This window comes from Sapajus apella, unplaced genomic scaffold (genome assembly GCF_009761245.1).
Source record: "Sapajus apella isolate SASKATOON/1434 unplaced genomic scaffold, GSC_monkey_1.0 scaffold58, whole genome shotgun sequence".
Lineage (NCBI taxonomy): Eukaryota > Metazoa > Chordata > Mammalia > Primates > Cebidae > Sapajus > Sapajus apella.
Window position 1 is genome coordinate 9,546,204 of NW_022436998.1, and position 24,310 is coordinate 9,570,513.

The following is a 24,310-nucleotide window of genomic DNA, read 5'->3' on the forward strand; positions in this document are numbered from 1 at the left end:
GCTCTTTATTATAACAGTGCCTTCTTTGGAAAACCATTCTCAATTCCCTTCAGATTCAACCAATGTCTTCTGAGCTATAAACCATGAAAATGATTAACTACCTTTCCAAAAGTGTTAAAGAATATTATTGAAAACTGTCAGTCCTTCCTCTGCAACTTGGCTCCTCCTATTTCAGTCCAGTTATTAAGTCACAGAAGAAATAATTTCTTTCATATTTTAGGAACACTGTTATTTGATTATCCACTTACCTGCCAAAGAAATGCTGAAGTCATGAAACACGCCATTTTATTTATAGTAAAGAGATCACAGGGAACAGACATTTCTCCAAATAAGCTAAACAAATAGCCAGTGTGCACATGAAAATGATGAAAGTAATTAGCTATTGAGAAAATGCACATCAAAGCCACAGTCAGGCCAGGCATGGTGGCTCATACTTGGAATCCCAGCACTCTGGGAGGCCAAGGTGGAGGTTGCAGTGAGCCAAGATTGCGCCACTACTCCAGCCTTGGCAAGGGAGTGAGACTCTGTCTCAAAACAAAACAAAACAAAACAAAACAAAAAAAACAAAACAAAACACTACAATGAGATACAGTTTCATATCTATCTGAATAGCTATAATTAAAAACAGAAAAACAAGTGATGACAGTGTTACTGAGCAATCAATGGGCTCATTGCCCAGTGCTCATAGAGGTCAATACCATAGCACTGGCATTTGAGAAAAGAAAAGCTTTATTTCAACTATACTGGCAGGTAGTTAGAAGGAAGCTCTAAAATCTGTCTTCCTGCCCTTGAGTTTGGGTAGGGTTTTATAAGCATAGGGTAATGAGGTGTGATCTGATTGGATCTTGCAATGAGATGATGTTGGGGGCATAATCTGACTGGATCCTACCATCATGGGGTGGTGCCAGAGCTAGATCTGATTGGATCCTGGACCCTGTCATGCAGTGTTCACTTAATTCAGTCCCGATGCTCACTCTGAACACTTGGGTTCCCCCCGCATCCCACCACTCCATAGTTGCACACCTAGTTCATCTGGGCATGCTCAACCTGGGAGTCCATGGCAACTGAAAAACTCACAACTTTGTTACAGAAAAACTGAATCAGATTGGTCAAATGCAGTTACAAGAGAATGTAGAGAACTGGAACCCTCATTTATTGTTAGTGGGAATGTAAAATAGTGTGGTCCTTTTGGAAAACAGTCTAATGGTTCCTCTGACATTAACACAAAGTTCCTATATGATGTAGCAATTCTACTCCTAGGTATATACTCAAGAGAAATGAAAAGGTGTGCACACAAATGTTCACAGTGGCACTATTCATAATGGCCTAAATGAAAACAACACAAATATCCATCAACTGGTGAATGAATAAATAAAATGTGGTACATTCATACAAAAGAATACTAATGAACAATAGTACCACAACACAGATAAATGTTTTAAAAAACATGTTAAGTAAAAGATAAAATATAATATATAAAATATTTGGCCAGGTGCAGTGGCTCAGTCCTGTATTCCCAGTACTTTTGGAGGCCAAGGCTGGCAGACAGCTTGAGCTCAGGAGTTCAAGACCACCCTGGGCACACATGGCAAAACCCTGTCTCCACCAAAAATACGAAAACTTAGCTGGGCATGGTGGTGCGTGCCTGTAGTCCCAGCTACTCAAGACACTGAGGTGGGAGGATCCCTTGAGCCCAGGAGGCTTAGGCTGTAGTGAGCCAAGATCATGCCACTGCACTCCAGCCTGGGTGACAGAGAGAGATCTTGTCTCAATTAAAAATTATATATTTAGTTTTTTTTTTTTTTTTATGGAGATGGGGTTTTGCCATGTTGGACAGGCTGGTTTCAAACTCCTGACCTCAAGTGATCCACCCACCTCGGCCTCCCAAAGTGCTAGGATTACAGGCGTGAGCCACCGCTCCTGGCCTATATTTACTTTTATGGATTTCTTATAAATAATCTATTGTTATTCCATATAAATAAGTCTCCATTCTAAGTTTTGGTTTTCATTTTCCTCTATAATCCTAAAACCCAAGACTGGTACTTGGTTCTTGGGAGAAAAAACAACAAGAAGAAAAAATGTAAGAGCAAAACATTGATTTCATAAATTTTTCACTGTTGCCAAAATTCACATGTTCTAGACCTGTGATGACCTTCATCACTTAGTGAAAATGATGCCTAACGTTTCTTCACATTCAGCCCTCAGCATGGACACTGTTCTACCTTATTACTTGTCTCTTTTATAGAACTGAATGATATAATGGGGACAGTAAGGGCTTGGAAGTCAGACAAACTTGGATTCAATGGTGCTTCCACCTCCTATGAGCTGTGTGATTTAGGGCAAATTAGTTAACTTCTCTGAGCATATTTCTTCATACTTCCTCCAATTTTAGTGAAATTAGAGATGCTGTGTGACAAATGCCTGGCATTTAGTAGGCTCTCAGTATATCTGTTGGTATGTTATTCATGACCCAGCCTTCCAAAAGAGGACATAGAACTCTTAAGTGGCATGTGTTAGTTCTGGAGCACTTGCAAGAGCCTTGCTACCACCTCCCTCCCTAAAAAATGAATGACTCTCCTCCCCCTAATCTTGTGGCTGATATTGAAATTCTACTATTATAGTCTCTTTCCATCAACTCAGTATTTGCTCACTGTGTAAATTAAAGTGCCTATTGGAATTGAAAAAACATTTTAAACAATTATATTTCATGTCTACATCAATATATTTTATTTTTTATTAAAATAAAAGACTAGACCAAAAAAAAAAAAAAAAAACCAAACCTTTCATAACATGGTGGACAAGACCAAGAAGACTTACTGAGCAGCTGAAAATGAGCTAGAGACAGCTCCTCCTGCCTGGGGTGGCTGGCCATGATTATACATGTGGAGTAAGTCTGTGGTTTTGTGGAAAACAAAACAACAACAAAACAAAAACACTAAGCCCTTCCTCCCTTATTCCTTCCTGCCTCCTCTCTTCTTTGAAGAGTTAACTTTTCCTGAAACACCACTCTCCAGCCCTGGTAATCTGTGTGTCTTTGCCACAGTGCTGGCCCTGGCAGGAGATCAGTTTCACAATCCTGCTTGGCTGGCATAGGCTGAGTCACTAACTAGCCCATCAATCCCCTTCCTTGTAAGTAATCCTTGGTCGATGAAAGAATGGGCAAGAGACGCAGAAAAGCCTCTTTTTTCCTCTGCCCAGAATAATCCAGCTTGAATTCCTCAGGATGAGTAGTTTGGGGCCATTTTATTTATTTATTTATTTATTTAAGTTTTGTTTTAGGTTTGGGGTACATGTGTAGGTTTGTTAAACAGGTAAACTGTGTGTCGTGAGGTTCTGGTGTACAGTTGATTTTGTCACCCAGGTAATAAGCATAGTACCCGAAAGGCATTTTTTCTGACCCTCTCCCTGTTCACTCCCATCAAGTAGGCCCCAATGTCTGCTGTTCCCTTCTTAGTATGCACGTGTTCTCATTTGGCTCCTCTTATAAGTGAGGATATGCAATTTTTGGTTTTCTGTTCCTGTGTTAGTTTGCGTAGGATAACAGAGCTTTGCCCATTTTAAAGGAAGGTGATCACTGATCAAAGTTCAACTAATTTGCATGTCTCAATACAGGCACTAACTAGGGGAAACATTTCTAAAAACATGTTTATCTGAAAATGATGACAGTGAAATCCCCACCAATCAAAGATCCTGTAAGCCATCTTCCTTCCAATTTACAAAACATTCTAATTAAGCAATTTGCTCCCCCTCCTCCTCCATGGGCAAATAAAGCCCATTAGGACTGGAATGCAAGTAGTCTGAATACATGTGGAAAAGAAAGATTTTTAAGTTCCCAGTTCATCTTTACAACCTCTTTTTTTTTTTTTTTTTTTTTTTTTTGAGAGGGAGGCTAGAGTGCAGTGGTGCAATCTTGGCTAACTGTAACCATTCAAGGGATTCTCCTGCCTCAGTCTCCCAAGTAGCTGGGACTATATGTGCCTATCACCACACCTAGCTAATTTTTTGTATTTTTAATAGAGACAGTGTTTCACTGTGTAGGCCAGGCTGGTCTCAAACTCCTGACCCCAAGTGATTTGCCCACCTCAGCCTCCCAAGTGCTGGGATTGCAGGCATGAGCTACCACAACCAGCCATCTTTACAACATTTTATGGTTTGATGTCACCACTTGAAAGGCCTTGATTTGAATTTAAATTGTTGTTTGCTAGAAATATTTTGAGTTCAGTCATTTAAGGCCAATGAAAACTTTCAAGAAAAAAAAATTAATTTGCTTAATTTGCAAATGTTGATTTGGTTAATTTGTACTCTTAATTATGATTAGGTTCAAAGACAAGGTTAAAGGCACAAATTGCAGTATAGAGGTTTTTTTTTTTTTTTTTTTTTTTTTTTTTTTTTTTTTTTTGAGACGGAGTTTCACTCATGTTACCCAGGTTGGAGTGCAATGGCGCGATCTCGGCTCACCGCAACCTCCGCCTCCTGGGTTCAGGCAATTCTCCTGCCTCAGCCTCCTGAGTAGCTGGGATTACAGGCAGGCACCACCATGCCCAGCTAATTTTTTGTTTTTTTAGTAGAGACGGGGTTTCACCATGTTGACCAGGATGGTCTCGATCTCTTGACCTCATGATCCACCCGCCTCAGCCTCCCAAAGTGCTGGGATTATAGGCTTGAGCCACCGCGCCCTGCCCAGTATAGAGTTTTGCTACCATTTCCAACACATCTACTGAAAATGAAGTAACAGAACAAACACTGGGCTGATCCTTTGAATTGTTTTTGTTATATTGGTCCGTTCTTTTTGGTAGTTTAGAATACTTAGATGAAGTTTGGAAAATTGTTAGCAGTGGAATTCTGTTGAGGGTTTATTCGCACTGAATATTAAGCATGCTGATTTTACAGCTTCAAAATTTCTTCTAGAAATCTTTTTTTTTTTTTTTTTTGAGAGGATGGCTAGAGTGCAGTGGTGTAATCTTGGCTAGTCTAGGTAAGTTGTGTGAGATGTTAGTCAATATTTCTGGGTTATAGGAAAACACATTTACAAAAGAAAATGGCGTACCCTGATCTTAGCATTCCTACCTGGATAGTATACCTTACCAGGAAAATAATGAGACTTGTGGGATTAGAGAACAATTTAGGTTTTATGGGAGAATTTTTTGATGAATGGTGGCATTCATTCCTAGAGTGACAGCTTGGCTGAAACAATTTTTGGTGTGCCATGTTTCTGGTGATCATATATAATAAATATAGATGTTTCTAGCAATTCAATATAAATTGTTCTCCATATCTAAGGAAAAAAACAGTTACTCATATGGACAAAATACATCCAGGCATCTTCCCCAAACAACAATAATTTCAACTGTGGTGTCTTTGGTTTCCCATTAGATCCAATGTTCACTCAATATCTGTGAAGGAACAGGAGGTTTGTTTGTCTGCTTGCCTGTCCAATGTGGCATCTCATAGATGAGCTATATCCTATTCTCCTCAGATTGGTTAAGGATTTTTGCCAATTTTTGTTTTTTATCTGCTGCTGGGAACCAGCCAAACCCCATTCGTGGGTGCCCTTAGTCCCAGTGGTGATGAGGGATTGAGAAAAGGAAATAAAGACAGAGACACAAGAGTAGAATTTACAGCATGGGTCCAGGGGACCAACGCAAGCATGGGAGCTGCATTGGTTCTGAGCTCTGGGTTTCAAACACTTTTATTATGTACATAATCTCATTGATCTTATAAGGTGGAAGGGGAGGGTGAAGGGGCAGGTAAGAGCTGGACGGAGAGCACTTGAGATCCTTTTAAGACATGCTAAACTAGTGCTCTGAGTTTACCACCCATTGTTATCAGGGTGTGGCTGCATCAGAAGTATAGTGGATTAGGAGCCACGGGGTTTAACCACTCCCATTGCATCAAGGGGCTTTTATCTCCTGAACATTGAGGACACAGAGTAATTAAAATCACTCTGTATTCTGAGAACCTAGGCAGAGCCTGAGGTCTTCCGTGATCTCTGCCCTGCAAGGCTTTTGTCCTCCTTGCCGGCTCCTATCTGCAAAGACCCTCCCAGATCTTGTGAGCAAAAGCCGCCTCCCTTCTCAGAGACCTTTGCATAAGCCCTCTTTAGGAGGCCCTCATGCAGACTCCATGTTGAGAAGGCATTTGTGGGACCGGAGCAGTATTCCCTGCTCTGCAACCCCCCCAGGTCTTCCCTGGTGTTACTGCGCTCTCGGATGGTCTTTACCTTAGGCCTCCTGTTGCCGCTTGATTTCTAATTAACTGCACCAATAATGTAGTTTAGTTTGTTGTATAAACTTCAATGTACTGTAAGCCAATCAAGCTTATAATCTTTAAGCTAGAATTAACATAGGTCTCCCCCTGGCCATCTTGACCCACAATCTGGAACAATGGAAGGGCAGCCATTTATGTAAATTAAAAATCCCTTCTATTTGTCATAATATTAATTTTACAGTGATTTTGTCGTCGTTGTTTTCATTTTATTGTAGGATCAGTTTAAAGCAGTGCTTCTCAAACACTTGTTTGCATGTGGATCCTTGGGGTGATTATTAAAATGCAGGTTTTGATTCAGCAGGTCTGGGTGGGCCCCCAGATTCTGTATTTCTAATAGGCTCCCAGGTGATGCCGGTACTGCTGGTCCAAGGAGCACACTTTAATTAGCAAGAGATTAAGGTATATTCTGTTCTCCTCAGCATAGAACATCACAAGGAGGGAGAAGGAGGAGGACTGGAAGAGTGGACTGGAATGGTGGCTGAGCAGGTTAGTGTCTTTCCTGGGTAATCCCATGGAGATGAAAGGGAGACAACTATGGCCACACCAAACCTCAAATAAAATTTCCTCAAGGATTTTTCTTCCACTGACTGAAAAATTTCTGTGAAGAAATTGAAGCATTGACATGCTTTATTTAAAACTGCCAGTAACAATCTTTTTTTTTTTTTTTTTAAGTGAAACAAGGATTTGGACTTACAAAGTATCAGAGTACATAATTCTAGATTTTAAAGAATTTTAAGGTATTTAAAAAAGTTATCTTGCCCCCACAGTATTTAACAATGAGGTATTTTAGCCCCTCACTTTTATAAAATCCTGTAGAAACAGTCAACATAGTTTTCATAGAAATAATTTTTTCACACTCATGCTAATTTCAACCTATCAATCTATATAAAACAAAAAATAGTACAATTGGCATAAACTGGCTTACCATTTGATATGGTTTGGCTGTGTCCCCACTCAAATCTCATCTTCTAGCTCCCATAATTACCATGTGTTGTGGGAGGGAGCCAGTGGGAGATAATTGAATCAAAGGGGTGGGTCTTTCCATTGCTGTTTTCAAGATAGTGAATGGGTTTCATGAGATCTGATGGTTGTAAAAACAGGAGTCTCCCTGCAAAAGCTCTCTCTTTGCCTACTGCCATCCATGTAAAATGTGACTTGCTCCTCCTTGCCTTCTGCCATGCTCGTCAGGCTTCCCCAACCACATGGAACTGTAAGTTCTCCATTAAACCCCTTTTCTTTGTAAATTGCCCAGTCTCAGGTATGTCTTTATCAGCAGCATGAAAACGAACACAGTTGACACGATAAATCTATCATCTATCTATGAAACCATTCAAGATAGTTTTCATAGAAATAACTTCTTATTTTTGCAATCATATTTCATACAAACACACATCTATATCTATACCTATGTCTATGCCTATATGCATATTTATATATTACAGTAATAGATACAACTAGCATAGATTTGTTTGGAAACAAATACAATTGACATGATAAATATAATGTGAGCGTAATGAAGAGTAACTCATTCATGACAGTCATCAAGTTTGGTGGGTGCATAGAACAACCATTATGGTTTGCAAAGGGGTTGGAGAATACGGATTAATCTCATACAATGTGTAAGTGGTGCTCAGATAAGAGAACTACTCTTAACAAACAAACAAGAAAGACAATAAGTTTATGAGAGGGAATTGGGAGACCATTTAAATTTACATTTGCTTTGTCTATGGTTTCCCAGGAGTCCAGGAAAAGCCTCTCTGAGTAAGTGACATACTATGTAAGCCAAGACCTGAGTAAAGAGAATCCAGTAGCCATTCAAAGGCCTGGGGAAAGAGCCGGTGATGAGCAAGAGAAACCCCAAGTACAGAGATGATAATTGGTTTGGCAAATTCGAGTAAATAAAGCTAGGCTCAAAATATTTGTGGAAGTGAGTAAGGTGCCTATGGTGGCATGCGATGTTGGTATACTTAGGGCTTGCTATAAAGAAATACCTGAGATTGGGTAATTTATAAAGAAAAGAGGTTTAATTGGCTCATGGGTTTGCAGGCTTACAGGAAATCTGATGCTGGTAACGACTTGGCTTCTGGGGAGGCCTCGGGAAGCTTAGAATCATCACAAGGCGAAAGGGGCAGCAGGAACAGGGCCAGAACAGGAGCAAGAGAGCAGAGGGGGAGGTGCTGCACACTTTTAAATGACCAGATTACATGAGAGCCCACTCACTATGTACTATGGGGGATGGTGCTAAACCATTCATGAGAAATCCATCCCCATGATCCAATCATCTCTCACCAGGCCTCACCTCCAACGCTGGGGATTATTTCAATATGAGATTTGGGTGGGGACACAAATCCAAACTATATAAGGGCTATATAGGACACGCAAGGATTTTGAATTTTATTCTAAGAGGAATGTAAGCCTTGAGAGATTTTAAAAGGGAAAATAAGTGATCTAGTTAAGGGCTTTTGTTTTGTTTAAATCACTGCGGCTGTTGTATGAAAGTTACATACAATGGGTCATTTTCTAAAATCTACATAAGTAGATTCCTAAATTGGTATAGGTGGCTTCATATTCATTCCAGGCAACAAAGTGAGATAGTAGAGAATCAGAGAATCAGAGGTTGACAGGTACATTAATAACAGATAAAGAATTCCATGATGTATACTATTCATATCTTCATTCTAGAGCTGTTAACATTTAATATTTATATATATTAATGATATATATATCATATTTTATAAATATATGTTTTAACTGAAAAAGAAAACACTGCTATTTTGGGTTAATATTTGTTGAAAATGCAAATGTTTGTGGGATAAATATACTGATTGGCTTAGTATCCTAGGACATTCCTTTGCTCAGTATAGCTCACCAAAATCTACAAAGAAAAAATGCATCAAGATTTTTTTGTTTGCCCTGGGTTTTCCTTTTGTTGCTGGTTGGTGTTGATAAATATATGTGCTGAACCAGCTTTTCTTTCTTCCCTTTTTTTTTTTTTTTTGAGATAAGGTCCTGCTCTGTCATCTATGCTGGAGTGCAGTGGCAAGATCCTGGCTCACTGCAGCTTCCACCTCCTGGGTTGAAGTGATCCTCCCACTTCAACATCCTGAGTAGCTGGGACTACAGAGACATGCCACCATGGCCAGCTAAGTTTTGTATGTTTTGTAGAGATGGGGTTTCACCATATTGCTCAGGCTGGTCTCAAACTCCTGGATACAAGCAATCCTCCAGCCTTGGCCTCCCAAAGAGCTGGGATTGCAGACATGAGATACAATGTCCAGGCTTGAACAAGTTTTTCTTATTTTTTTTTTTTTTTTTTTTTTTGAGACGGAGTTTCGCTCTTGTTACCCAGGCTGGTGTGCAATGGCGCGATCTCGGCTCACCGCAACCTCCGCCTCCTGGGTTCAGACAATTCTCCTGCCTCAGCCTCCTGAGTAGCTGGGATTACAGGCGTGCGCCACCATGCCCAGCTGATTTTTGTAGTTTTAGTAGAGACGGGGTTTCACCATGTTGACCAGGATGGTCTCGATCTCTTGACCTCGTGATCCACCCGCCTCGGCCTCCCAAAGTGCTGGGATTACAGGCGTGAGCCACCGCGCCCGGCCTTGAACAAGTTTTTCTATGTCACATTCGTCAAATTAGACACTGATGTCGATCAAATCTAATAATTGTGTTTTTATACAGAATAAAAGCAGGAGTTTTAAGTTTGAAGGATAGGAAGAGGTTGGGCTTGTGGCCAAACTGGAGAATGTAAGCTGTATCTACAAGCATTTAAGTTCAAAATTTTCAAGAAAATTTTTTAAATAAAACCAATTTGAGGTTTCTTGTGCAAATATATTTAAAACTTTTAGGGAACTAAAGTTCAATAACATTGACAATGATTCTAGAAGTTTCAACAATGTAATTTCTCTGATGCTTAAAATAAATGAGGATCTTTTTCTGTCATGATTGATAAGCATAAAAAGATGAAATCATTTTGCATATAGGCTTAACCAAAGATAGGAAATATATTGTGTTAATAGTTAATGGTTGTATTGACTCTCTTATACAAGGTTTGTGTCTGACAGTGTTTTTAGTCCCAATTTATGTCACTATATTGATTTAATACAAGAACAAGAGTGATATTTCGGATATGGAGTTTGGTTTTATAAATGCTGAGGCATCAAGCAAGTGCTATATTGGCCTCTTTCTTTTAAATCACATTATGAACTCAATGATACCATTTTTCAATGTTGGCACATATTTTAAGTATTATTAAGGTGAATCTTTAAGATTCACTTAAAGAATGTGTACATCAGGCCGAGTGCGGTGGCTGACACCTGTAATTCCAGCACTTTGGGAGGCTGAGGTGGGCAGATCACGATATCAGGAGTTCAAGACCAGCCTGACCAACATGGTGAAACCCTATCTCTACTAAAAATGCAAAACTTAGCCAGGTGTGGTGGTGTGCACCTGTAATGCCAGCTACTCAGGAGGCTGAGGCAGGAGAATCACTTTAAACAGGAGGCAGAGGTTGCAGTGAGCCAAGATTGTACCGCTGCACTCCAGGTTGGGTGACAGAGTGAGACTCCGTCTGATTAAAAAAAAAAAAAAGAATGTATATGTCACCACACTCAGCTAATTTTTTACATCTTTTGTAGAGACAGGATCTCCCCATGTTGCCCAGGTTGGTCTCAAACTCCTGAACTCAAGCAAATCCTTCCGCCTCAACCTCCCAAAGTGCTGGGATTGCAGGCATGAGCCACTGCATCTGGCCACCAGATATAATTTTTTAAATGACTAAACTTGTAACTTATATGAGATTAATTTCAAATGTCTGCAGATATTATACGTACTCAATCATACAAAATTAATCATGATTGACAATGTTGTGTATTTTTTGTAATTAGCTATCTACTTTTTTATTTTTTACTTTTAAAACCTATGATTAAGGGATAGTTACCTAGTTTGGGGTTCTAAACCAACTCTTGGTTATAAAGAGTTGTTATTAAATGCCAGGCACTGGGGCTCACACCTGTATTCCCAGCACTTTGGGAGGCCAAGGTGGGCGGATCATTTGAGATCAGGAGTTCGAGATCAGCCTGGCCAACATGGTGAAACCCTGTCTCTATTATAAATACAAAAATTAGCCAGGTATGGTAGCACACGCTTGTGATCGCAGCTACTTGGGAGGTGGAGGCAGGAGAATCACTTGAACCCAGGAGGCAGAGGTTCCAGTGAGCTGAGATCGTGCCACTGCACTCCAGCCTGGGTGACGAAGTGAGACACTGTCTCAAAACAAAACAAAACAGAGTTGTTATTAACCAGGACACTATGCTCCTTTTTCTAGGTAAATATTGGGTGCTTTTTTTTTGCAGTATTTAATAAGCACCAGGTTTGTTATTTTTAACGACGCTACCTGAAGTGTCTCTTATTTTTTTTTTTTTTTTTTTTTTGAGACAGAGTGTCACTCTGTTGCCCAGGCTGGAGTGCAGTGGCACAATCTTGACTCACTCCAACCTCCACCACCCAGGTTCAAGTGGTTCTTGTGCCTCAGCCTCCCAAGTAGTTGGGATTACAGGCACCCGTCAACATGCTCAGCTAATTTTTGTATTTTTAGTAGAGATGGGGTTTCACCATGTTGGCCAGGCTGGTCTCGAACTCCTGACCTCAAGTGATTTGCCTGCCTCAGCCTCCCAAGTAGTTGGGATTACAGGCACCTGTCAACATGCCCAGCTAATTTTTGTATTTTTAGTAGAGATGGGGTTTCACCATGGTGGCCAGGCTAGTCTCGAACTCCTGACCTCAAGTGATTCGCCTGCCTCAGCCTCCCAAAGTGCTGAGATCACAGGTGTGAGCCACCATGCCCAGCTCCCAAGTGTCACTTTTGACACAATTCATGCCTTCAAATGACATGTATTGTTGTAGAATAATATAAAGAAGAAACTGATAGTTAATATTTTATGAGAAAGGTAATTGGTAATACAAATATTTGTGAAGGTTAATTTTCAACCAAAGGAGGACTTTTGTTTCAGGGTGCGTAAAAACAAATGAAAATATTTAAAGATCCGGCTCAGTTAACGTCTGAAATAAATAAATAAATAAAGCACATTATATAATATGCCAATATCATGTAATATGCCTGTTAACATTATTTAATATTAAATTTATATTATGGATACTTTCAATATATTAATAATGTCCTTAATATGAATTAGTTCTTACCCAGAGCATCTTGATAAGAGACTGATGAAAAAAAGCAAGTTTCAACCAGGAGATTAGCTGATAAAAAGCAGTGAGAGACTGACATTCTTTTGTAAGAAGACTGTCAGATGTAACTGATAATTCAGTTTCTCTGCCACAGTAGGCTGTTGCACTTAATTACCCTTAGGCCTCATCAGACCTAAAAGAAAGGCCTGACACACTATAGGAAATTACATTCTGTGTGCTTAGCTAATGTCCCATCACAGCATGGAAAAACAAGAAGCTTTGCAAGCTGTGATTAAGAGTTTTCTTTTTTAAATGCTTTTCTACCATTAGAATTCTGAAAAGTGTAGTTGAAAAGCCAAACATAATCTCACTTAGATTAGCCTAACTTTGTGTGAGATTCACATTGTCTTATATCTTTTCGAATACTCCAAAATCCTCAGAAGTCAGATGTTAAAACATATTTTTGGTATTAATCATCAGTAGTATGAGAGGAAGAGCTAATAGGCAGAAACTGATTAAAGTTGATCATTTCATAATCCCAAGAAATATGTACTGCCCAAGAGGATAAGCCTTAAAGAAGCATTAGCAAATCACTGTTTCACCCCATCATCTTCAACTATTATGATGAATGAATTGGTGATTTTATTTTAGTCTACCCATCTTAGGGAAAATTCAGGATGTGAGGGGTTACAACCAATGACTGTGTAGTAAAACACATAAAAGATTCTGATTGTGGCAATATTGCTTGCATTATTCTTTACTATCAAATGAAATAAGGCTCTATGCTTTCTACATAAATATTGGAACATTCAATCAATCAGAAGTGATGAGAATCTATTTCTTTAGCTTTCACTGAGTAAAGGTGATTGTATTTAATAACCTATTTCTAATTGGTTTTTTATATGCCAATAGTTGTTACAGCTCATTTGTTCTGTGTTGAATCTAAACTCTAATGAGGGCAACATATGTGCTCTTAATGGGATTTTTTCCCCCCAATAACTCTGATAAAATGTTTTGTTATTTTCCCATCTGTGAATATAGGAATGAGATAGACTGTCCTTGTGTTCCGTTTGTGGTCTATTAGAAGTGGGAGTGGGTAGTAGCAGGTAAAAGTAAACAGTGCACTTCAATATAACTAATGCTGTCAGTAATGAAGATAACTACAAGGTGCTATTGGAATACAGAAGAGTTCTCTCTGGGCAGCACAAGTTTAATATCTGAGCATCACCAAGATGTTGCTAATAACCACCACAAAATAGTACGTCTTTATAGTTACTTCAACTATCAAAGTATATAGATAATGGCTCTAAGAAAGTTCCATCCATTCTTGCAATTTCATTAGTTCTGCCTTTTTCATTAAAAACAAAAGGTAATCAGGCCCCATGTATATCCAGAATGGAAGACTTCCGTATAATGTATTCATTAAAAATAAACATATCAGATACTGCCAGCCTTAATTATCCATTATTTTTATTTTGTCTGCATTAAGATTTGACTAGAATAAAGACCGTAACATTTAATAATTTTGTTAGAGCCCTTCAGTGAAAGCACTGGGATAAAGCAATATCAAAGTGATCAAGCCAACTCTGTGAATTAGTATTAACCATAATTATCACACATGTAAAGGTGAGTTATCCTCTCCAATGGGGAAGCATATAAGAAACATGGGAAAAAGAGAAAATGAAAAAAATAAAAAATAAAAAAAAAATAAAGGAAATGGGAAAGTAGTAGTATGAACATCAGAGTAAAACAGGTAGTAGAAAACAACAGCATAGGATGAAAACCTTGTGAATAAAGAATTACTAATTCAAAATGTAAAAATCCTGCAAATGAAGATAATTTAATTTCTACATTTTCAACTCTCTTATTAAATATTTTTTCATCTGTAACTAGATATTGGTTTTTCTTCTCCACAGTAAGATCACCTGATATTTGATAATTTATGCTTCTATTAATTATTACTTGTTTTATGATACAAATGTTTGAGTTCACATCCTCAAGGCTTAGAAATAAAGTAGTAGTAGTGCAATGTGATAAGCCCCATCTTCCAGCCATTTTTGAATGTCTCATTGGTATGTATATTAGGACTAAATGGCTGTATTAATTACAAAAAGTAAAATGAACAGTAAGTCGACTGAGTATTCAGGCTATGTAAAAACTACCTCCCTGGGCCTTGATTATTCTGATATGATTAATGATAGATAAGTAGGCTGGGTGTGGTGGCTCATGCCTGTAGTCCCAGCACTTTGGGAGGCCGAGGTGGGTGGATTACCTGAGGTCAGGGGTTCAAGACCAGCCTGGCCAACATGGTGAAACCCCATCTCTACTAAAAAATACAAAAATTATCTGGGCATGGTGGCAGCCTCCTGTAATACCAGCTACTCAAGAGGCTGAGACAGGAGAATTGCTTGAACCTAGGAGGCGGAGGTTGCAGTGAGCTGAGATCCCGCCATTGCACATCAGCCTGGACAACAACAGCAAAACTCCCATCTCAAAAAAGAAAAAAAAAAAAAAAAAAGGAAAAGTAGATTATGAAACAAGAAAACTAAAAGGCATGTTAAATGCTGTTTGGTCTTAAGGTTTTTAACTCCTGTCTGGTTGAGCAAATGGACACCTTCTGTACATGAAAGCCAGACAGATACCAAGAAACTGAGAGCTTTACTTAATGAATGAAACCTTCCACTAGTTATGAAAAGTAAAATACCATGTATAACTCATCCAGCTTAACTGGTCCCTAGACACTGATTTTTGGGAAGGACTTGAGAGAATTACTGGCTCAGATTTAGGGTTTAAAGACTACTGAGAAACAGGAAGGATTGAGAGATTATTAGGTTCCATCAGAGCAGTCTTAAGTAACCTTGTTGATTTTAGAATTGTCAGAGCAAAATCATCATGTTCAGATGCCGAAGGCCTGGCAGAACCTTGCTGGTCTCTGAAGGATGTGATAAATGAAGCAACATTAAACCAGGTATAGTTCTTGATTTTTCGGGTAACATAACTTTAGAAAAAAAACAATTCTAATACAAGTTTAAACTTACCCTGATAACTCTAATGTTTCAAAAATAATTCTAAAGCACTAAGACTATGTTTAACCTATTGCCTCCAAAATAAGATTTTGCATTTTAAATGGTTTACCAAGAAATGTATCTTAAACTTTTGAGGTAAACGTCTTTATTTTGTTACACAACCAAAAATCTTAAAACTATCTATCTTAGTACATTAACGTTTTAACAGGTCAACTTTTAGTCTTTAAGAGCAGTTTTCACAAAATTTTACTCCACGTTAAAAAAATGTAGTTAACATATTGTAGACACTTTAATATTGCTGCTTATTCTTTCTAATCTTATTTGGCATAGTATCATCATGTTCAGTTATTTTACAGTAACTCAAAGTGAACAGACACCCCCCCCCCCCCACCCTCAATTAAAAATAGAAAGAAAACAGAAAGAAATAAAAAGAACAACAACAACAACAAAAGATTAGGTTCTAGGAGGAGGGAAAGCCTAATCCAAGTGTCGGGATGCAGAAGTCAGCTTTTTGCACCCATTCTCAATGCTACAGAATAAACTTTCAGATTACAGCCAAATATTTTCTAAAACCTTTCAAGAAGCTCCAGTAGATTTCTGGATTTGCTCCTTTAAAATCAAGATACTCTGCCTTTGCTCAGGCGGCAGCATGGCAATTTGATCTGCAGTCAGTTGAAGAACCTGCATGATCAAAGCTGCCTTTTCCTGATCCTGTGGAGTGACCTGGCTCTGCCCAGGACTAAAACTGCTAGGCTGGCTTCCACCTTGCTTGCTTGCCCCCTGTATGCCTGCTCCTTGTATTCCCACTCCTTGTATGCCTGCCCCCTGCATCCCTCCTCCTTGTATGCCTGCTCCCTGCATGCCTGCTCCCTGCATGCCTGCTCCCTGCATGCCTGCTCCTTGTATGCCTGTACCCTGCATACCAGCTCCAGGATTTGCCACCCCTGAAATGCCTGGGACCTGTCTGGGTCCCTGAGGGCCACCTGCCCCTATATTAATAGGACCAGGACCCTGAATTCCACCAGTCATAGGGCCTCTTGAACTGGGGACAGGGCCCCTCATCTCCAACCCTCTTGCATCCATGCCTCTTGCTTCCATCCCTCTGGTTTCCATCGCACAGGTCTCCATTCCTCTCCTCTCCATCACACGCGTCTCTAAGACCTCAGTTTCCATGGCGCGAGTCTCCATCGCTCGAGAGTCTCTATTACCTCTGCCATCCATGGGTAGACCCCTTTGATCTATCATGGGGCCTCTGGGTTCTCCAATTAGCAGTCTGGGATCTCCTAATGGCGCTCCCCTCATCTCATGTGAGGAAGGGCCACGGGTGTCATGACCAGAAACATGATGCATTGGAGGACCCTGATGGGGTGGGCCCAGATAACCTCTGGGCTCCACTTCTCCAGTGACTGAAAGCAAAGTCCCTCCACGTGGGTCATTTGGAGCATCTCCTAACAGTCCTCGAGGAGGTAGGCCACCAGGAGTCATGGGTCCACGAGGTATAGGAGCTCTAGGATCTGACATCTGCACTTGTCCCCGCTCTAAAGGCACTGGGCCAACCCCTGGCATTCCAACTTGGGGCTGCATTGCTCCTCCAGGAGTTAAGGAACCAGGACCAGGTCCGGGAACTGCAGCTGGTATTGGCCCCGGAGCTGGAATTCCACCCTGGATAGGAGTCTGCATCAGAGGAGGAATGTCTTTCACAGGTCTTCTAGCCAAATGCTGAGGCTGAGGGGCTGGAGGATTCTGCTGGTTCAGCAGAACATTAGGTCCTGGGCAAAGCCCAGGGCCAGGGCCAGGGCCAGGGCCAGGGCCAGGGCCAGGACCAGGGCCAGAGCCAGAGACAGACACAGACTGAGATTTGCCCGGGATCAGTGGTGTGACGTGTATCTTCCGATGCAGAATTTTCAGAGCAATCTCTGGATCCATGATTCTCATCACTACTTGTGCCTGCAACAGGGCATAAGCCAGTTGTGGATTTTGAAGTAACATGTTTCGAGCTTCCTGGTGGCTGTTTTGGACACAGAGCTTCATCTGCTTCATGAGCTCAAACATTTGCTCCGGGGGGAGACTGGCTACTGCTCTGGTAATCGATTCAGGGGCATCTTCTGGATCGATGGGATCCCCATAGGGTGAGTCAATAATGGGCGCTGCAGGCCCGAGGCTCTTTAACTCCTCCTTATTCTTTTCACTGGCAGCATTGTCCACCCGAAGAGCTCTCCCACTGAACTCCCGCCCATTGAGGTTCCGCATGGCACTAAGCGCGGTCTCCTGGTCTTGGTATTCGCAGAAGCCATAGCCCTTGGGTTTTCCCGTTTCTCTATCGTATACCAGCCGGAAACTGACAACAGAACCAACCTCCGAGAAAATGTCCTTTAACTGCTCCTCAGTTGCCTCATACGGAATGTTCCCCACGAACACGGAACGCAGTGACCGATCCATTGCCGGGTCTCTCACCGCCAAACTCGACATGATTCCGGTTGTGCACACAGCCGATAGCGGATTCTTCGAGGCGTCTGTCCTCTTGCGACCGGCACTTCCGCTAGGCAACGGAAGCGGCTCTCAAGATCCGGGCAGAAACCTTACTAATTCGCTGGAATCGTTCCGCTTGCCTGTGGAACCTGCATCCCACTAACAGCTAATGCTTTCCGTCCCTGATTCTTCGTGGTTCTGTCAGGTTTTTATTACAGGAGTCGCATGATTCCTTTCTCATTTCACTTTCGGCCGACTTTCTGTGGAGTCCTAACAGCCCCACTACGACAGGCTTCGTACGAGATGACCATAGTAAAGATGGCCACATAGACTTCACCAAGGTAACTGGGAGGGGACGCCCCCCTTGACGTCAAAAGCGGTTTTGTTTCCGTTCCACCGGCGGGAAACCGCCAACCGAAAGCTGATTTAAGGCGGCGTGTTTTTCGGTCTGACAAAATATTTTCATATGGCCGTTTATTATAGTATAGTTAAGCTATATTTAAAATCACATTCCAGACTGAGGCAAAAGTATAGTCGTTTTAAGGCAAATTCGAGATTTGCCCTTTAAAGTAAAACAGTATTATCTCCTCTTGAGAACAACGTTTTTGGAAATTAACCGCCAAGAATTATAAACTGAAGCGTGTACCGGCTGGGCCCAGCTCCCATTCTTGCTTCCTGTGACTGCTGTTAATGGATGAGTGGCAGATCCTTCTAGGTTTTTCCTGAGCACGCGGTCAGCAGTTGTGCCGTTCCTAATATTACGGTTTTGTTCCTTAATAGTATTAACTGATTTCAATATTATTGGTGATTAAATAGGCGATTAATTAGTTATAAGCATTTTATGGCTTCATAGTACGGAATAATGAAATTTACTTAACTATCCCTATGTTGATTGGTTCTGATTTTTATTATATGATGCAGTGAGTCCACCACTTCTATGAAAGGGTAAACAAATAGTGGGTGTTTCTCTTCTGCTGTGAGTTTTGCAGGCAGGAGTTAAAACGTACTCAGTGTGGGCTTCCCCTCACCTTAATTCAAAGATAGAACTGAAGCTTGGAGAGGGCTAGATAAATTGCCCAAGAGCAAGCATCCAGTAAGTGGCAAAGCCAGGATTCTAACCCAGGTTGGTCTCACATAGCTCCAGATCTACGCTGCCTCCTTACGTGTTTTGAATATTTGAAATGCAGCTAGTGTGATTGAGGAATTTAAATTTTTAAATGAAATTTTAAATTTATATTCCTTAAATTAAAAAATTTAAATTTTTAAATCAATTTCAAATGAAATTTTTAAATTTCTTTTTTTTATTAATTTAAATATAAAAACTAATGTTCAGTACGCTATTGGAAAACTTTTTTAGTATTTGGAACAACTTGAGCGTAGAATCTGTTTTTGTAATAATTGTGTTCTAAATAAAAATTATTTTGCAGAACACTAAGACAAAAAATAAAAAAGTATTTCCAGTCAAAATTTAACACTACAGTTGAGGTATGCCATACATATAAAATACATGAACGATTTTAATAAATACAAAAAAAGTAAAAATAGCTCATCAATTTTATATTGTTTATAAATTGAAATGTAATGTTTTTAATGGATTAAAAATTATTTTGAAATTAATGTTATTTTACTTTTTAAAATGTGGCTATTAGAAAATTTAAAATTATATGTATAGGTTGCATTATACATCTGTGGACCGGACTGCTCCAAGTCTGTGCTTTAACTCAAACATGATTATTTTATTCTGAAATATAATACGCCTTTTAAGTGGATCATGAAACTTTTAAGTTTCAGCAAAAAAATGGTGTTATATATCTGCAGTATCCTAGTCCAATGAATATATTTGAAATGAGTATGATGGTTTAGCTGCAAATAAAACATCCATTTACCTTCAAGTTTTTGAAACAGTTCTAGCCTTAGCTGTTCACCCAAGACACATGGCAGTTTATATTTGCAAGTGATAAGGGGTATTTATATCACCTAATAAGATTTTCCTGCTATATCAAAGAAACAGAATAGCCACTTGCTCATAATGTTTCCCCAGTGTGATTCTTTCATTGGGGACAAAAGTGGAGGAGTTAAGGATAGTATCATTTCAAAAAACTAAAGACAAATTTATTTTTCTTCCTTCTACACCATCACTTAAAAAGAGAAGCCAACCTTTTTTTAAACATATAATTGTCAAGGGTAACTTACAAGTTGAATATGTGTGCAATTGTATGTGTATGAAGTGTAGTGATCATGAAGATGGTAATGGGGTATTATAATATATTGCAAAATTCATAGAAGATTGCACAGCTTGACAGAGTTTCTTTACTACTGATACTCTCTAAATCAGTGGTCCTCACATCTATCAGAACCACCTTGAGCCACAGCTTGAGTCAGATTCTGCTTTAGCGGATCTGGAAAATTTACATTTCTAATAAGTTCTCAGGTGATGCTGCTGCCGCTGGTTTGGAGATCTTTAAGAATCATTGGTCCTTGGGATTTGAAATAGATTTTCTCATTTACATTAGGCCAAACTAAATTTAGTACACTCTGTTAAAAGGTTTGAGATAAAGGATTTAAAAAATTATAATTTTTATGCTGTTTTAGTCCATGCTGATCTGCTACTGAAGTTACCCTGTACTCTGAAGACTGGGCAGAGTAGCTGAAGGACTGTGGGGACAAACAAGAAGGGGAAGTTATGACTATAGAGTGTGCTTTAGTCACAGGCTTTCCGTGTTCTCTTTAGTCCCACTATTCCAGACTAGAAGAATGGTTTGTCATGCTCACTTCATACAGGACCAGTGTGACCCAGCATGCAATTCCATGCCCAGAACACATAAACTAATACTTACTGTTAACTGAATGGCCCCAAATCAAGAGCTCTGAGAAAACTAGGTATATTTCCTAGTACCAGTATATATTTTTTATAGATTTAACTTGGAAGAACATCCATTTTTATACTGCTTTTTTATTTCCATAAAGTTTAAATTTTAAATATTTATAGCATGGCATACACTCTGAAGAAAAGTGTACATGGTATATTGTATGCTCAAATGTTGATTCTTTCAGTAGACTGATAACCACATATATTAAGACTGATTTCAGACAAACGCACAAGAGGATGTATGGCCAAATGTAAGCTGTCCTTTAATCACTTTCAGAAACTACAAACTTAATCCATTGTTCAAAATTATGTATATACACATTTTGACACAGGGTTTCACTCCTGTCAGCCAGGCTGGAGTGTAATGGTGCAATCTTGGCTCACTGCAACCTTCGCCTCCTGGGCTCAAAGATTCAAAAGAATCTTGGGCTCAAGCGATTCTTTTGCCTTAGCTTCCCGAATGGCTGGGACTACCAGCGTATGCCACTGTGCATGGCTAAATTTTTGTATAATTTTGTAGATACGGGGTTTCACCATGTTGGCCAGGCTGGTCTCAAACTCAAGGAATCTGCTTGCCATGGCCTCCCAAAAATTTAGCATTACAGGCGTGAGTCACTGCACCTGCCCTCAGACCAATTTTTAAACTTCTACCCTGAAATTGCTTTGGGCCTTCATTTATAAGTCGTACTAGAAAATCAGTACATTAACTGAAAAGTATACTGTTTGTTTTTTTTTTTTTAACAAAGAACAGGATTATGTAATGAAATCACCCAACTTCCTGACCAGATTTGGCAAAAATATCATGCTTAGCTAATACCAAATATCAAACCTAACATCAGAATATAAAAATTCTATAAACTTTGAGGGAATTAAAAAAAAGATTCACTATAAGGTATAGGGAAAAAAGAAAAGATTCACTATAGATTAAGTAGACAAATTTCAAAGACAGGAACTAAAAATATTTTGAGTAATGACAGGCATTTTTGAAGTAATTGTATGGGTCCTTCAAAGAATAGCTCAAATAAACTCCTCCACAAAGCTTTCTCTGACCTTTCTACCTTTTCCTCTAGATTAGAAGTAATTTTGTTTTTCCTTGGATATAAACTATTCCTTATACCTTGATATAAGCTGTTCCTTATACCTTGTGCCTTTCTGATTATAGAAACTCCTTTACCTTTCAGTAGAATTGTGATTTTCCTTCTAAACTATAAAATCATTATATATCCCCCTTTATCACTTAACAAAGTGCCTCAAATTTAGTATTTCATTCCATTGATGTTTATTCCGAGCACTGACAATACAGCATTGAAAAAGATAGTCTACCAGAACAGAAGGTTTTTAAATGTGGTACCTGGTTTAGTGGCATCAGCATCACCTGGAAACATCTTAGGAATTCAAAGTTTGGGGCCCTACTCCAAATCTATTGCATTAGAAACATAGAAATCTTTTAACAAGTTTTCCAGGTAATTCTAATGCAAGGTCAATTTTGAGAACCACTATATTGTAAGAATGCAATCGTAGTTGCCAGGTCCCGTGACTCACGACTGTAATCCTGGCACTTTGGGAGGCGGAGGCAAGTGGATCACTTGGTCAGGATTTCAAGACCAGCCAGTCTAACATGGTGAAACCCCATCTCTACTGAAAATACAAAAATTAACCTGGTGTGGTGGTACAGTCTTGTAATCTCAGCTATTTCGGAGGCTGAGATGGGAGGATTGCCTGAACCTAGGATGTGGATGTTGCAATGATAATGGTAATTTAGGTGCCTTTCACTTAAATACTTTTGTCTGGGTTCCCACATTTGGTCTTGATAACAGTCTTATGAAGGACATACAATTGTTTCCTGATTTTAACAATGAAGAAACTCAGAGAGCTATTACATAGAACTTTACCTAACAATGGACTCACTCAAAATACAGAAACTTTATAAAGGCAAACTCTGAGAACTTAGTAGGGAGAAAGCTCTTTGATAAATGCTTTATACAGTATAATATTTTATTATTTCTGGAACCTTTTGAAGAGAGGCAGTTATAGTTCCTCAATTTATAGGTAAAAAACAGAGGCACAGAGAAGTTAACTAGTGTGCAGAATGAGAATTTAAACATCCACCATTTGACGTAAGAAATTAAGCTCATATATCATTGTTCTATTAAATGAGTTGCCTAAGGATTCATAGCTAGTAAGAGGCAAAACAATGACCAGAAAGCAGGTCTCCTGAATTTAAACTTCATATTTCATAAGTGGAACAATAATCACAAGTTATTGATGCCTGGGTACTGTCTCCCTTGGCTTTTCTTCCTGATTGTCTGAGTGTAACTAATTGCAGTTTTGACATCATAATTAGTGCTGTGATAACAGATGGACTGTGAGGTATAAAGACTGAGGCAATTGAGAAAATGTTTCCTTTTTCAATTTGCAGGACTATAGTTCAACTTCACATAAGGATTTTTATAAAGCAGCCAGTTAGATGGCAATGCATGCATTTTTCCATATAATGAAAGAGCCCATATTAGTTTGGTATATAACATTGTTCCCAAAATGTTTAATGTGTTTAATATGAAACAATGTACAGAAAAATAAAATATTTCATTTACTCAAACTTCTAACCTCAAATGATCCACCTGCCTTGGCCTCCCAAAGTGCTGGAAGTGAGCCACCATGCCTGGCCCCAAATTTCATTTGCTTAAACACAGGATGAATCACTGTTATTGGCAAGTGAAGATTACATGAATTTTGGGCTGCTGGGAGTCTGCCATTTCTGGACTTGAGGTTGAACAGAACCAAATGTTCTCCCTGGAAGGATTGTAAAGACCAGCCCCATTTTTTTTTTTTTTTTTTTTTAAGTAGATAAAGAAAATGACACCCAGGGGAGGAAAGGAGTTAGACCAGGCTCGAATGTCCAGTTACTGATCTAGCTTGTAAAAGGATTTAGATATTCAGGTTTTTCTTATCCAAACTATGCTCTCACCACTTAGGAAAGGCAGTAGAGTGAAGGAATTAAGAACACAGAGATTTTCATGTCAGAGCGACTTGAATTGGCTGCCTAGTTTAACAAGTAATTGTGTGGTCTTGCACAAATTACTTCACCTCTCTGTGGTTCCATTTCCACATCTTTTAAATGAGAATAATGTCTCCTGTATTGGATTGTTGTATGGAATACATGATATACTTATATTTTTATTATTCCTTACATTGTATGGTAATTATTAATCTACATTGTTACATAGTAGATGAAGTAGCATCTTATGTGGAAAGAAACACAAGTTTTAGTCTGATGCTATTTATTTCGGGGTCTATAATTTTATTATTGAAGAGCTTGTACTAATAGTCTGTTGTCAGATTATATTACTTTTAAATTGTGCAACCTTGAGTACCATGGCCATTTTAGCTTGTGGTAGATTTGTAGTTGAAATGGATAATTTTTAGGCTTGATCTCATAGAATACTTCAATGAGAATTTTACTGATCATCTTGGTGCACATTAGATTCTTGTA

At 39.2% G+C, this 24,310-nt stretch overlaps 2 protein-coding genes across 5 annotated transcripts in view; one reads left to right on the plus strand and one right to left on the minus strand.

The window, feature by feature from the left end:
- PRKG1 (protein kinase cGMP-dependent 1) overlaps positions 1 to 24,310 on the plus strand; it is a 1,332,247-nt gene that overhangs the window by 708,005 nt on the left and 599,932 nt on the right. Inside the window, exon 1 of one of the 3 annotated variants that reach the window (XM_032245677.1) lies at positions 18,129 to 18,289. The exons of the other annotated variants lie outside the window; for them this stretch is intronic. The gene's annotated coding sequence lies outside the window, so the exon portion shown is untranslated. Of the gene's footprint in view, positions 1 to 18,128; positions 18,290 to 24,310 lie in introns of those variants that run through there. 3 annotated transcript variants of the gene reach the window in all.
- Positions 15,602 to 18,135, minus strand: CSTF2T (cleavage stimulation factor subunit 2 tau variant). Of its 2 annotated transcripts, XM_032245683.1 has the most exons (2): positions 16,388 to 18,135; positions 15,602 to 16,342 (listed from the first exon to the last, which is right to left on the minus strand). In XM_032245683.1, the coding sequence occupies exons 1-2, from the start codon at positions 17,946 to 17,948 to the stop codon at positions 16,056 to 16,058; spliced, it is 1,848 nt and encodes a 615-aa protein (XP_032101574.1). In that variant the 5' UTR covers positions 17,949 to 18,135; the 3' UTR covers positions 15,602 to 16,055. The 2 variants fall into 2 exon arrangements, with proteins under 2 accessions (XP_032101574.1, XP_032101573.1); XM_032245682.1 differs by having other exon boundaries at positions 15,602 to 18,135.

Coding starts and splice junctions, on each gene's coding strand:
- CSTF2T (XM_032245682.1), bottom strand. CDS start 17,948: ATGTCGAGTTTGGCGGTGAGAGACCCGGCAATGGATCGGTCACTGCGT.